Genomic DNA, 15,474 nt, shown 5'->3' on the forward strand with positions numbered 1-15,474 from the left:
CTCTTCTGTGTTCTGTCGGATTGGTTGGGTTTTCTTCATCCCATTTTTCCTCTACCAGTTTGTGGATTATATATTCTATTTCTTTTATTTTAGTTGCTATCTCTAATTTTTTTAATACACATCCCTGACTCAAAGTTTTTTAACTTGATAAGTATCTAAACATTCCTTCTCATCCTAATTTTGTTTTTCCCAAGGCTCTGTAAGGGCTTAAAGCACTCATTTTTGTCTTAAAAATGGCTTTATTTTGCCTTTGTACTTAAATGATAGTTTAGTTGGGTAGGAAATTGTAAGCTTATTTGTTACAAAAAGAAATTTGTTAAAGCATGATTCTGTGGTCTTTTAGCCTCTTTGTTGGTAAGATTTCTGCTGTCTGCTTGTTCTGTATTTTCCCTATGGGAGAAACTAAGAGAATGAAGATATTGCCTCCAAGGCCTCTGGTATATGGGGAAATGAGCAGGCTGGCAATCAGTAACTGCCCAATAAATGTGTATAGAAGGAAATAAAGAAGGAACCTCTGCTATAAAAGGTTCCAGGCAAACCCATACCCTTTGAGGAAAGCTATTTTCAGTTAACCCAAAGAAAAGTGATTTTGAAGAGACTGAAGTTGCAGAAGAATTTCTTCAGACTGGAATGAGCATTACAGAGGGCCCTGAGGGAAGGATCAGGAATGGAAAGACTGGTGAAAAAGGATGAGGCAGAAATGATGAAATAGTCTGCAGTGAGAGAATGCAATTTTGAGATAAACTTGAATTTTGCTAGTGATCATTGATGAGAAAGACTAAAAAGAAGTGTGTAAGAATTAACTAACCTTAAATTTCCATATGAAATTATTATGTCAAGTTATTTTAATTCTAGCACAGACTGAAAACCCAAATAGTGTCAGCTGATAATCCAGGAACTTTTGACGTTTGTTCAGGATTCTATTTACATCATTGATTAGTTTCCAAGATTACCCTTTCTCCTGACCTATTGAGAAGAGGAGTGAAGGGGAAGGAACTCATTCATTGATACCCGCTCACCTCTTGATGGAAACAAACGATCATGACTAAGGGTACCTGTGCCTCTTTTGCTGGAACCAGCAATACCCTGGAAGGGTCCATCTCTGAAGCAATCCTTCTTCAGGTGACAAGGAGGGAATTAGCTCAGAGAATCTTCACCTGCTGCTGGAATAGCAGTAACCTAAGTGGTTTCATGGGACCTCTATGCGTCTTCTTGATATATAGAAAAGTTTGGGCCTTACCCGTTTATTAGAGAAATATATTTCATTCATTTGTTCCTTCAATCATTCATTTCTTCTAGAAATATTTATTGTGAGTCTGCTAATGCTAGGCACTCTTCTAGGGCTGGAGACACAAGGGTGGATGCACATGGTCCTTGTCCCTGCATTCTCAGTGCTTAAAGTCTAGTTGAGGAAGCTACTAATTCTGTGCTGAGGTAGACAGATCTGATGGAAGGCTAAGAACTATCCTTTCCCTCACTTTTCAAATAAATTGTTTAGAGCATGGTCACAAAATATCTGTTTCTGTGTTCCTAACAATCTGTCAAAGGGAGACATGAATAAGGTACATTTTATTGATCTTGCCAAATTGCTGCCTGTTAACTTCAACTTCAGACGTATTCCACAGATGTTAAACAAGTGTTTGTGAGCTATTGCAGCTTACTAGTTAGATGGAATGTTGCCTGTCAGAGAGTATTTGGAAGATTGGTTACTTTAGGGTGATAGCTTTAAGGAGGATTATCATAATTCTGCCACAGTTGACAGCTTTGGATATGTGCTTCGATAGCAGGACTTAATGTCTTCTATGATTTATTTAAAAGAAAACTCTTCTGTATGTGGAATCTATGAAGACTGTATCTATAAGGATCAAAACATCATGCTTTGAGTTACCATGAAGTGTTTTATGGACCTGTGGGACCAGATTAATCAAAAGAATAATCAGTGGATTTTTTAAAAAAGATTATGATGTTATACATATGATAAAATCTTCACTATCAGTCTTTTTCCTCTGGGTTACTAGTTAAATTAGTAATATCTAATGAAGGCCCCATGTCAGGTTAGACTCTGCTTAGCACTGGCAGTTTAGAGATAGAACAGAAGGTCCCACATGTGCTTGGTACTGTTAGGCATGCACAGAGATGTGACACATGGTGTTTGCCCACAAAGAACTCATAATATGGTTTAAGAAATTATAAGCAGACATGAAAGGATATCTGCTGATGTAAGTGTTCAATAAATGACGAGAGTGGGGAAGTATCCCTCTGGGCTGCCTGGGCAGGATTCATACGAGTGAAGAAGAGTGATGGGAGGGCATTCCATGGAGGGAAAGGAGCAAGGGCGAACATGGAGAGGATCCTCCTCCAGGCCAGGTGACATTTTAATAGGGAAGAATATAAAGGCAGGTTGGAATCAGAATGGATGGTTTTGAGAGTCAGGCTTAAGAATCTGAACATCTCTGTAATAAGGAAAATGTAACCACAGGCTTAGATCAGGCCAGATAGCAGTTTATTCTATTTAATTCTAAACTTGTGACTTTGAGCCTATTCTAGTAATAGGCATGTTTTGAAAGATATTAAAAATACAACTTCTCTGTGTTCCTTTTTTCATCACAGGTTCTTTGTTGCAGGATTTTCTTTCTACAAGAATAAATTAAAGTTACATCAAGCAACTCTTCTGAGTGTTGTTGTAACATAAGCTATGGCCAATGGTAACTTACTCTCACGCAGTATGAGAAATGCTAAACGTTAGTGGTTTCGTTTACTGTGTCATGTAGCATAGATACAAAATAAAGGGCCCAAGTGGATAAGGGATTTCTTGGGGCTAGAATCTCTGGACACTAGTAAAACTTGGAAAATGTTGCATTTTATATGCATTAATTTTCATATGCTATTTTCAAGAGAGATATTTTTCATTTTGTGATAGTAACATGCAGTATTAAAACACTTCAAAAAATAAAATTTCTGTACTTGTTTCTTTAATGGCTAGACAAGAAAGCTTCCAAGTTTCGAGACTGGTTGGACTGCAGCAGCATGGAGATAAAACCCAGTGTTGTGGCTATGGAAATTTTAGCATATTTAGCGTATGAAACTGTGGCACAGGTAAGGATTCTAAGCTGTCATCGCAGGCCACACATGGCTGCTTTCTCCCGTCCCTGTGCATGATGAATTCTTCCACCTGCTGCTCTGCTGCAACTGAAAACAGCCATGAGTTTTCTCCTATGACAATCTTATTTTCTGAAATTTAGTTCGTTTATGTTTCTTTGCATCCTCAGTTCTGATGGGTATTGGGGTAAAAATGACTGTTTCTTGCAACTTTATCCTAACCAGAAATGGAATCCCTGCATACTTTTTCTCAACATTGAATTCTAAGTACACATCTGCCTTGTTTAGAGATTATTTTTGGACTTTGAAAAATACCTTTCTAGATATGTACAATCTGCTGAGGGCTTGCCAAAATCTGACTTTGAAATCATTGCCCTCTAACAGTTCCTCAAAGCATGGTCCTTAGACCACAAGCATTAGCATCTCCCTGGTTCTTGTTTGAATTGTAAATTCCTAGGCTACACCCCAGAGCAGACCTACTGAATTAGAATCTTGGGGCTTGGAGCCCAGAAATCTGTATTTTAAAGTGCTTCCCTAGTGATTATGAAATAAAGTTTGAGAACTACTCCCCTAGAAGCTCAGAGTATATCATATCTATTCATTGGTAGGTCCATTTACCAGTCATTGAAAGCATATGCCCGTGTCCACAATACAGATTTTTGGGCAAACAGTATTATCAATAACATTTGAAATGTATTGCTCTTAGTTTTGTCACTTTGGTGACATTGATGATTATCTCCAGCTATGTGACTTGATTTTCATTGCTCTGATCTCTCAGTTAGTGGATCTGGCTCTTCTTGTGAGGCAGGACATGGTAACCAAGGCAGGAGACCCCTTCAGCCATGCCATTTCTGCAACCTTCATTCAGTACCACAACTCTGCTGAGGTAAGTATCAAAATATCTCTTTGACACATCTGTGGACTTTTTCTCATGTCTGGTATTTACATTAGTAGTTCTCTGAAAAAGATTATGTAGGAGTTTATAGCCCTCAAAGAATCTTAGTGCATTCAACATTCAGATATTTATGAGCACCTACTCTGTGCCGAGCACTAACAATCCACTGAATACAGTGATTTTTTTCACCTTTTCTTTCCTTTATTTAACTTTCCTCACTCTTCGGTGAGAGAGGAATAATTGCAGAGCATGTCTCATTCCCATGGGAGATGAACAACTGGTTTAGGTAATTGAATAACATTGAGAAGTTACTTACTTCTTTGTGCCTCAAAGCTGAGAGGTTTATTATTATTCATATGGTAATAATTCCTGACATTTATTGATAATTTTACATTCCAGTTATTGATCCATCTCTAAACATGACTTCAAGAAGCATGGCTCCGTCTCTCCTTCGTGTTTAGATTGGCCCTATCCTGTGAAGATCACATCCCTTCTGATCCAGTTTATGTTGCTGAGATCCCCACCTGTGGGGACTACAAAGTCTTCTTGCCAACTTTAAGGCTTTGTGTAATAACTGTATACCACTTGAGGTATAAAAATTATTCTTTGTAAGCAGCATGTGCCTAAAAACCAGAAATGTAGTATCATCTATTGAATGAATTTGCTAATACTTGACCTTTTGTACTAATATAAACAGCAGTTTCCTATAATTCAATCCAGTAACCATAGAGAAGGCAGCAAGGAGGTTAGGTTAACATCTACATGTGTAACTGTAAAGTGAGCTTTGGATCAACTTGAGTGAAATATGTAACCTAAAAATGGCTAAGTCCCTTTGAGAATCTGACAAAAACTATAAACCCTTTCTCCATAAGCATATTTGCAAATTTTGCTTACAATTTCAAGTGTATTCAGAGACCCTCTGAAACCATTCTATGGATCTAAGGGATCTGTGAACTCTATGGACCCCAAGTTTAAGTATTTCTGCTATAGGACACTTAGAAAATATATAAAAGTATATGCCCATATAGCATCTTGTTACAAGCCAAAAGTCTGACATCTTTTTATGCCCCTTGGAGAATCAGATTGGCTTGCAATCCAAGTAGAAATTAAAATGTTTGTGCCTGTTAAAAATTCATTTTTTTCTTGGAAAAGGTCATACATCATTATCAGTCAACATACTTTAAAAGTCCCTAAAGCTTACCCAGTTGATTAAACACTATTTGTTTTCTTTATGTTACAAACCCAAATTATGATGTCAAAGAACACCCTTTAAAATGTCTTTGATACATGTTCACTTTATGAATATGTGTATAAGTATGCTTTTCATTAACATCAGACAAATTTGATGTAACATTTCTAATTGAAGAAATTTACAGTGAACATAACAAGCCTAGTTTTCCCTTAACATTCAACGGATTGCTTGCATGGCTAGGAACACTCTTTATTTCCCCCCCTTCTTGGTTCTCCAGGGTGGCCAAGCTGCCCTGGGCAACTGCTCAGCAACCACAGCCGCTGTTCCCAGCTACCCGGCAGTTAAGAAAAATGGCCTATGTGTGCTGGATTTCCAGGGCTCTCTGGGAGGTGGGAGCATGAGTGTCGGAAAGCATCCTGACTAAATATGTTAGTACAAGCCTCAAGCTTTTCCCTGGCCTGACAGACACCCCTCCTCCTATGTGACTGGTGGTCAAAGTGAACGTTCAGAGGGACTAGAAGTCTTCCTGCCCTTTGTTACCTGACAAAACACAAAGAGAATGGCCATTCTAAAGTAGTAGTCTTACTCATCAACATTTCAAATCAGTGACCACATCAAGGGCCTGCTTTCAGGGCTTCACCAACTTGGGTACAAAGGGGGACTCTGAAGACTCATATCATCTGTATTCAGGGAGATAAAGCATTCTGTAAAACAAACATTCTGTAAAACAAGGACATAAATGAACAAGGAAACAGTTCAAGATAGTGGCATAGACAGAAGGTGCAGAGATAAAGAAAAAAACCTAATTACAGTCAGACAAGACTCAGAGAAGAAGCTGGGTGTTGAAGGAAAGATGGGACTACTTTGATGAGATCATAAAAATGGGGAGAGGGGCCGGCCTGGTGACGCAGCGGTTAAGTACGTACATTCCACTGCTAGGTGGCCCGGGGTTTGCCGGTTCGGATCCCGGGTGCAGACATGGCACCACTTGGCACACCATGCTGTGGTAGGTGTCCCACATATAAAGTGGAGGAAGATGGGCACGGATGTTAGCTCAGGGCCAGGCTTCCTCAGCAAAAAACAGAGGAGGACTGGCAGTAGTTAGCTCAGGGCTAATCTTCCTCAAAAAAAAAAAAAAAAAAAAATGGGGAGAATACTCCAGGCCTCAGAGGCAGCATAAGTATAATTGTACAAGCTAAAAACAAAAACAACTCTGATTAAAATATTCAGGGAAAGGATTCACTGAGGAGGGGTAATAAGTTAGATTAGAAAGTTAAGGCCTTAGACTCTTAGTTATTAAGGAAGAGTTGAAGGTTTCTTGGCTAAAGGGTGATGAATTCAAAAGGGTGTTAAGAAGATCCAAATAGAGGTGCCACGTGCAGTGGAATTGGAATTGGAAACTCAAGGCATGGAGTTAAGACACAGTGCATTCTATTTTACTAATTATCATTCTTGAGCACTAATCATATGAGCTGGTTAAGCTTGAGTTTCTCATATTAGATCAGCAAGTTTAATATTAATTCAAGTTAATTTTCTAGATCTTTTTTCTAACATGTGATTTATTCTCAGGAAGCAATGATCCCTAAGAGTTATCTTGTTTTTCCTGAGAACATCTCGTGCCAGATTCGCTTTATTCCTACTTATTTGATAATATTTCTAGGCAAGCAGATCAAAGAAATACTCTTGAAACCAACAGCTGAATTTCAGCAAAACATTTTAGAAAGTTTAGCATGATATTTTAAATACATTATAGAGAATTGTAGGTCAGTAGGTAATATAGTTAGTGCGGCTGATAGGATGAAGAAAATATAAATTAATAATACCATATCTGAAAAACATTTAGAGACTTAATGGCCTGTAAATTTCTTAGGAGCCAATCATGTGATGTTACTGGTAAACTAAGAACTTTTTTAGTTTTGTTTAGTTTTTTGCACCATCCTATAGGGTAGACATTGACACAGTGGAAGATGTCTAAAGGGGAGTAATTGGGGTGAAGGAACCTGAAAACATGTCTCATAATAACTGGTTGAAAGAACTGAGGTGTTTGACCCATAGAAGAGAAGAGGCTGTGAAATATAACAGTCTTCAGATACTTGAATTGCTTCCGCATGGACGAGAGAACAGACTTGTAGTCATAGCCAAAGAAACCAGATAGATAGGAGAGATGTTATAAAGGAAAGAAGGAACTAGATGTCAGAGGAGCTAGAGGTATCTACACTGACCCTAAGATATTGAATTTGAATTACTGGGAGAAGGCTGGTCACCACTGATACAAATAATGTCTAGAAGGCATCCCATGTGGGGGGAAGTTTAGAGGTTCCTTTTGAAACACGTTAAGTGTGAAGTGCTAACAAAACTTCCAAGTAGAAATGTCTGTATCTGACAAAATCAGCAGGAATTTTGGAAGCTGTATCTGAGGAATCCTGATTTTATCTAAATGATCAGATTAAAAATTGACATGTTTAGGCCCTTAGGGACAAGATGGAGTCATCATTTCTGTGGACTGGAGAAGAATAAATTGTGTTTTTATGTTTGTAAGCTTCAAATAGTATTAAATTCATGAGATATTAAACAAAATTGAATGTTGGTAGAAGTCCTGGTCACTTGATTTCAAAACCACATCTCTTTGGGCAGGGGTCTTGCATGAAGTCCTACCCCGACTCCCCTGAGAACACACCTCCTCCTACACCAACAGCTCCATCATCTGGATCACAGCACTCAGGGAAAACCACATCAGGATCCCTAGGGAATGGACAAGACTCAGCTAAAACCAAGCAAAAGAAAAGAAAAAAGGTCAGTTGATAATTTCTTATTCTTATTTTTCTTTTCTTTTTTTTTTTTGGTGCAGAGTGGAAAAGGTCTTATTCAGTTCTTTTTAGAGATATGGGAAATATGCTCTGTTTTTCTCATTATTCAAATTTTTAAAAGCAGCCAATTTACACTTAACAATACTTAATGACTTGTACTCTTTGTTTTTTGCTGGGGAAGATTCACCCTGAGCTAACATCTATTGCCAGTCTTCCTCTTTTTCTATGTGAGCCACCACCAGAGCACGGCCACTGACAGACGAGCGATGTAGGTCCACACCTGGGGACCACACCTGGACTGCCGGCCGGGCACCGAATCTACCCACTCGGCCGCCAGGCTGGCCCGTACTCAGACTTTCTTAACAGACTTTCTTTCTGGCTCAGGCAAGATACTGATTTTTTTCTAAATTTTACTATAAAACTTTTCAAACATACAAAAGAGTTAAAAGGATTATACACTGAACACCATATATCTGCCATCTAGGTTCAGCAATTAACATTTTACTATATTAACTCTATATTTATTACATTAATGTTTACTGTATCTATGCATCTAATTGTTCCTTTAAGCATCCATCAATTTGTCTTATTTTTTTTTGATACATTACAAAGTAAGCTGTAAACATCAGTATACTTCATGCCTAAACACTTCATTATGTATAATTTGTTTATGGATCTGCTAATTTTAAGGTAAAATTTATACACAGTGAACCATTGAATTCTTAAGTATATCCTTTGGTGAATTTTGACAAATGTATAAACCTGTCACATTCTAAATCCCTCTCAAGATATAAAACATTACCATCAGTTCAGAAAGTTCCTTCCATACCTCTTCTCTGTCAATTCCTACCATCATCCTAAGAAAAGCAACCAGTGTTCCAATTTTTTCATCATAGATTAGTTTTTTCTGTTCTAGAACTTCATATAAAGAAAACATAGTATGTTCACTCTTTTTGTATGAAATTTCTTTCATTCTGGGTATTTTTGAAATTTATGTTTTTCAATATAAGTACAATTTATTCTTCTTTATTGCTGAGTAATGGTCCATTGTTTGAATCTATCAGTTTATGTATTCTCGTTTTGGTGGACACCCAGACTGTTTCCAGTTTTGAGGTATTATGAATAAACCCATTATGAGCATGTTTGTGCAAGTCTTTATAGAGAAAGGCTTTCATTTCTCTTAGGTAAATAGCTGGAATGAAATTATGGGTCACAGAATAGGTGTTTGTTTTTTGAAGATACTGCAAAACTTTTTCTCCCAAAATGGTGGTATCTTTATACTTCCACCAGCAAAAGTGCGAGTTCCAGTTGCACCATGTGTTCGTCAACATGCTTGTCATTTTTACTTATAACCATTCTTAATGGATAACTCATGATAGATTGAATTAGGATTTCCTTGATGACTAATGATCTTGAGCGTTTTTTCATGTGCTGATTGGCCATTCATGTATCTTCCTCAGGGAAGAGTCTCTTCAAATCCTTCACCCAATTTTTTGAGAGAGGGTTGTCTTTTATTACTAATTGGTAGGAGTTCTTTTTATATCCTTTGTAACAATCCTTTGTCAAATGAATGTTTTTCACATATTTTTGCTCAGTTTGTGGCTTACCTATTCACTGTCTTAATGGTGTATGTTGACGAGCAGAAGTTTTGAACTTCTGATGAAGTCTGATTTATCCAGTTTCTTGTTTTATTAAGTTTATTGCTTTCTGTGTCCTGGCTAAGAAAGCTTTGGCTACTCCCAAGTCATGATAATATTCTCATGTGTTTTCTTCTGGAAACTTCATAGCTTTAACTTTTATGTTAGTTCTATTAATCAATTCATATTAACTTTTGTGTATCGTGTGAGTTGAGGCCAATTTCATTTTTTTACCTATAGTTATCTAGTTATTGCAGAACCATTTGTTGAAGACTCTTTTCTCCCATTGGATTGCTTTGGCAGCTTTGTTGAAAATCAAATGACCATGTATCTATGTCAAGTTACTTCTGGGATTTCAGTTTTGATTCATTGACTTACTTGTCAGTTCTTTTGTCACTATCACCTGTCTTGATTACTGTAGATTTATAGTAGGTCTTAAAGTCAGGTAGTGTAAGTCCTCATATTTCATTTTTCAAGCTTAATATGTCCTTTGCATGTCTATGTAAATTTTAGAATCAACTTGTTAGTTTCTACCCTCAAAAAAAAACAGAAAGAAGGAGAAAGAAAAAAAAGGAAAGCCCAGTGGGATTTTGAAAGAGATTGGACTGAATACTTACATCAATATGGGGATATAAATGTCTTAACAACGCCAAGTCTTATAATCCATGAACATGGCATATCTCCATTTATTCATTTTTATGAAATCTCTCTCTTTATCATTGTCAATACTATTCATCCTGAACTATTTTATCTGGTTAATATAACCATTCCAGCCTTCTTGTGCCAACTGTTTACATGACACATGTTTTTCTATTCATTTCCTTTCAATATATTTGTATCTTTAATATTTAAAGTACACCTCTCATAGACAACAAGTAGTTGGATCTTGCTTCCTTTTCCTTTCTTTCTGTGTTTATCTTTTAATTGTAGTCTTTAATTCTGTGATATTTAATGTATTTATTGACATAGTTGGATATAGGTCAACTATATTGCTATTTGTTTTCTGCCTGTTCTGTTTTTCTCTGGGTTTTTTTCCTGTCTTCTTTTGGGTTAATTGTATGCTCTTTTAGAAATCTATTTTAATTTATTTACTTGTTTCTTAGTGATATCTCTTTGCATCATTTTTTCAGTAGTTGTGCTAAGGATTACAATATACATCCTTAAATTTTCAGTGTACTTGGAGTTATTATTGTACTACTTTACTCACATCAAATATAAGACACTTATTTTGTGGAGGTCCATCTACTTCACTCCTGTCCTTTATGCTATAGTTGTCATACTTCTTATATCTACATATATAATAAATCATAATACCATTTTTGCCTTAAATAATCAAATGTATTTCAATGAAACTAGGGGAAAAACTAGACTTTAATACCATTTCCACTGTTCTTCATTTCTTTTTCTTGTCGTTGTTGAGAAAGATTAGCCCTGAGCTCACTACTGCCAATCCTCCTCTTTTTGCTGAGGAAGACTGGCCCTAAGCTAACATCCTTTCCCATCTTCCTCTACGTTATACATGGGATGCCTACCACAGCATGGCTTTTTGCCAAGCAGTGCCATGTCCACACCTGGGGTCCAAACTGGCGAACCCCAGGCCGCTGAGAAGCGGAACGTGTGAACTTAACCGCTGTGCCACCAGGCCGGCCCCCTTCATTTCTTTTTGATGATCAGAATTTCCTTCAGGTATCATTTTCCTTTTTGGTTCAACTAAACTTTATTTAGCATTTCTTATAGTGCAGGTTGGCTGGTGATGGTTTCCCTTAGTTTTCATATTTCTGAAAATTACTTTTCCTTCACTCCTGGAAAGTATTTTCACTGGATATAGAATTGTCAATTGGCAGTTTTATTTTCAGTACTTTAGTGATATCATTCCGCTGTTTTCTGGCGTTCACTGTTTTTAATCTTATGTCAGTAAATTTTGTACATTGTTTCCTTGTCTGTAACGTATTGTTTTTTCTCTGGATGCTTTCAGGATTATAAATGTGTTTTTGGTTTTCAGCAGTTTGACCATGAGATCCATAGTCATAGTTTTCTTTGTATTTATCCTGCTTAGGGTTCACTGAGCTTCTTGAATATTGGTTTATATCTTTAACCAACTTGGGGGCATTTCCAGCAATTCTTTCTTCAGATATTTTTTCTGCTTCATTCTCTCTCTCCTCCACCTCTGAGACTCCAAGTGCATATTTGTTAGTTACTTTGATATTGTTCCACAGGTACCTGAGGCTCTGTTTAATTTCTCTGTACAACTTTTCTTTCGGTTCTTTCAGTTGGATAAATTCTATTGATCTTTTTTTATGTTCCGGACTCTTCTTTTGTCAGCTCCAATCTGCTGTTACACTACTCCAGTTTTATTTCTGATATTTTATTTTATGGTTTTATAATTTTCATTTGATTTCTTTTTATCGTTTCTATTTATCTACTGGGTTTTTTTTGTCATTTTTATTACAAGTTTGTTTCCCTTTATTTCCTTGAGCATAGTTATAACAGCTACTTTAAAATACCTCTTTGATAAATTAAATATCTGGATGATTTTAGTTTCCATTGAATGTGTCACACTTTCTTGTGTTGTTGTGTGTCTAGAAATTTTGAATTATGTACTGGGCATTGTGAATAATATGTTGTACATGATGGTGGTGGTGGTGTGTGTGTATATATGTTAAGCAGGCGATTTACTTTTCTAGACTCAACTCTGAACTTCAAAATCAAGCTCTTTTTCAGGGGCAGTAGCTGGAATCTCTCTTCACTTCATTTAGCTTTTGCTGGGTCTCTTGGATTTCATACCACACAGGAGTAGTTTAAGGTTTAGTCAAAGATTTGGCTAAAGTTTATACAATGAATTTGGGGCTTCCCTTCTTTGACTCTGTCTTTTTGGGGATTTCCTTCCTCACTTTACACCTGCTCTGGTTGCCTTGAGCTCTGGCCTGTAGTTCTTCAAGCCTCTAAGTTTGTGCGCCCCCTATACTGACTGGAGCCTGCCCTTAAGCTAAAACAGTAAAAAACAGGAAACAACCCACTGCCATTCCTTTCTTCTAAATACAGACACTCCCCCTTCCACTTTCTGCCTGGTTTTGATCAATCTCTCTTGCTTTCAGGTACTTTGTTTAATAATTTGTCCAAAGTTGATACTTTTAGTTACAGCTTGGTTGGTACAATAGCAACCATTTGCCATTACAAGTAGTAGAACCATGCCAAGATATAATTTTACAATTGATAGTAAGCCGACTTGAATTTCAGCCTCATATCTGGTTTCCCCTTTCATTTACAAAATGACAGAGCTCACTCCTTATTTTTTAAGGGAAAATCTGAACTATAAGGAAGTTCTGTATTGTAAAGTAGTTTTAAAGAATTTCAGCTATAGTGCTCTCCAACTCATTCAGTAACTAAAATGAGGGTAATAAAATGTTACCTGAAGACCTCTTCAGTGGACTTGCTTTACAAAGTATATAAGAAGTAATTAACCTGGTAATTATGCATACATAAAATAATTCTTTACAAATCTTTGCAAATTCTTAAAGTTTTTTTCTCTTAAATACTTAAGCATTTCTCTCCTAATCTTGTTGAAAGCTATTAAATTAGAGTTATTTTCCAGCAGAGTTTTCCTGAGTAAAATAAGTATTAGCCCAGTCTAAGTCTGAATTCTCCTAAATTCAAAATTACTGACATCAGAATTAATAATGTCTCACTTTAGAGCTATTAATTACTTCTCTATTTATTCATCCACATCTTTACATTCAGTTTCTTGCTATATTTTGATTTCTGCTCACTGCAAACATAAGCTATAGTGGTAATATGGTACAATTCATTCTACATAAAATAATAAAGCCTCTATTATATGCCAGCTGTGTGTACTAGGAGCCAGGAGATTCAGTGTATAGCCATATCCTGATACCATCATTGTAATCTTCGGCACGTCCTTTATCTTCACTCACTCGTCTATAAAATAAGGTAGGAGTTGGGAAAGTTTAGAATAGGTGATATCTTTTGTTCCTTCCAGATTTAATAATATATGAATCCTTGAATTCAGTGATTCTCTCCTGTCTTCTCCTTAAATACCTTTTCTAGTTTTAATTTCCTCAGTTAAAGCTTTCCCTAGTTATATAGAACTACAGTTTTAACAATTAACATCTTAATTAAACTTTGAAATGAGAACATTAACTAGATTATATGCTGTAACCATTGGCCAAAGAATGACCCACCTTCTTCTGAAAAGAAAGCTTCTATAAGATGAAGGTCTGGGAGAGAGAAGACACTTGCCTGGCCAGTCGGATTATGTCAACCTTTGTGGTCAGTAAGTGGCAGAAGTACTAGTAATAGTAGTACTAACCTTTCATTTTCTCTAGTCTGAGATATTTACTCCTCTGTAAGACTTAGTATTTCAAGTTTAACAAGAGATCTAATCCACCATTATGTGTGTGGAAAGAAGAAGAGGCAATTATCTGAGATTCCAGGTCCTTGGCAATGGGAACACTGATACAGGAGAGGACACTTTTACCTTGACAAGAACTTTTAAATTAGGAAGAAAAGAGTTAGGACCTACAGACCTTTGTAAGAGATCCAGGGGCAACAGACATTTCAATATGACTTCCTTGTGCCACAGTTGACAGTGCAAACTGCTGAGAGATTTTATTCACTGCAAGCCAGCAAGGACAAGCAGAGGGACGATATTCAAATCTAGGAAGTATAGAACTCCATATGATACTTCAGCTTCCAGTACCCAGCATCAGTTTTTGGATGAAGTGACACGAATAAAGATGAAATGGAAGAATACAAGAGTGGAATATGAATGCAACCAAGAGGAAGAGGAACTGACATATGAAGAAATTTACCAAGCAGCTTTTACTTTACTTAAGGAAATAAAGTTTAGTCCTACAGAGCTTTTGACACTCTATAGACGAGAGGACTCAGTATGTTGTCAAATATATGTAATTCGTTTTGAAAATTTAAAGAATATCGTAAAATGTAGGCACAATCAGAATAGGAAAGATGAATTGATACATAGCTCTAATACCCTTCATATGTGTTTACAGCAGATGTAAGACTTTTTAATATTACATAACAAACATATAAATTTAATGCTAATTCTTCTGATACAATTTTGAAGAATATTATTAAAATGTTAGAGTCACTGCTAAATTAAAAATTCTAAACTTGAGGGGCCGGCCCCGTGGCTGAGGGGTTAAGTTCATGAGCTCCACTTCAGCGGCCCAGGGTTTCGCCAGTTCAGATCCTGGGCGCAGACATGGCACCGCTCATCAAGCCATGCTGAGGTGGCATCCCACATGCCACAACTAGAAGGACCCACAACTAAAATACACAACTGTGTACCCGGGGGGTTGGGGGAGAAAAAGGAAAAATAAAATCTTTAAAAAAATTCTAAACTTGGTATGAATTTTGAATTTGCACAGATTACAAGTACCTTGGTGAGGGACTGGATATTGCCACAAATGTGAAGCTGTTTGTTGAGGTGGAAACAATACTGGGAATACAACATTTTAGATTTAAAAGTTCCCCTCCAGAGAACTCAGTGGGCAAATCAGGGAAGTATAGAAGTGCACACGGTAACTTTATGCTAATGTTTAAGTTGCTTATTTATAGCAGATAAACCTGAAATTGGCAAAATGGAAAATCTAATGACATTCTTCATAAAATTGAATATTTTTCTTTTTATATAAGTTAACTTCATCTTTTTGGCAAAGATAACATGATTCATCCAGGCTGGCGTCCTTGTCTCCGTATCTTACAAATAGCAGTCACAGGTAGTTTCTAACTTAGGCTTCCTGCTTCAGTGTTCTCAAATAGTATTTGATTGCCATGCCAGAGATGCTGAGTGATTTTGACCGA

General features: G+C 36.7%; 1 protein-coding gene across 6 annotated transcripts in view; it reads left to right on the forward strand.

Moving 5' to 3' along the window:
- SUPT3H (SPT3 homolog, SAGA and STAGA complex component) overlaps positions 1-15,474 on the forward strand; it is a 467,131-nt gene that overhangs the window by 363,206 nt on the left and 88,451 nt on the right. For all 6 annotated transcript variants that reach the window (XM_046639750.1, XM_046639752.1, XM_046639747.1 and 3 more), the window contains 3 exons: positions 2,984-3,096; positions 3,878-3,985; positions 7,821-7,979. In XM_046639750.1, coding sequence (XP_046495706.1) covers positions 2,984-3,096; positions 3,878-3,985; positions 7,821-7,979 — 380 coding nt within the window. The remainder of the gene's footprint in view (positions 1-2,983; positions 3,097-3,877; positions 3,986-7,820; positions 7,980-15,474) is intronic.

The sequence above is a fragment of the Equus quagga genome, chromosome 15 (assembly GCF_021613505.1).
Source record: "Equus quagga isolate Etosha38 chromosome 15, UCLA_HA_Equagga_1.0, whole genome shotgun sequence".
Taxonomy (NCBI): Eukaryota; Metazoa; Chordata; class Mammalia; order Perissodactyla; family Equidae; genus Equus; species Equus quagga.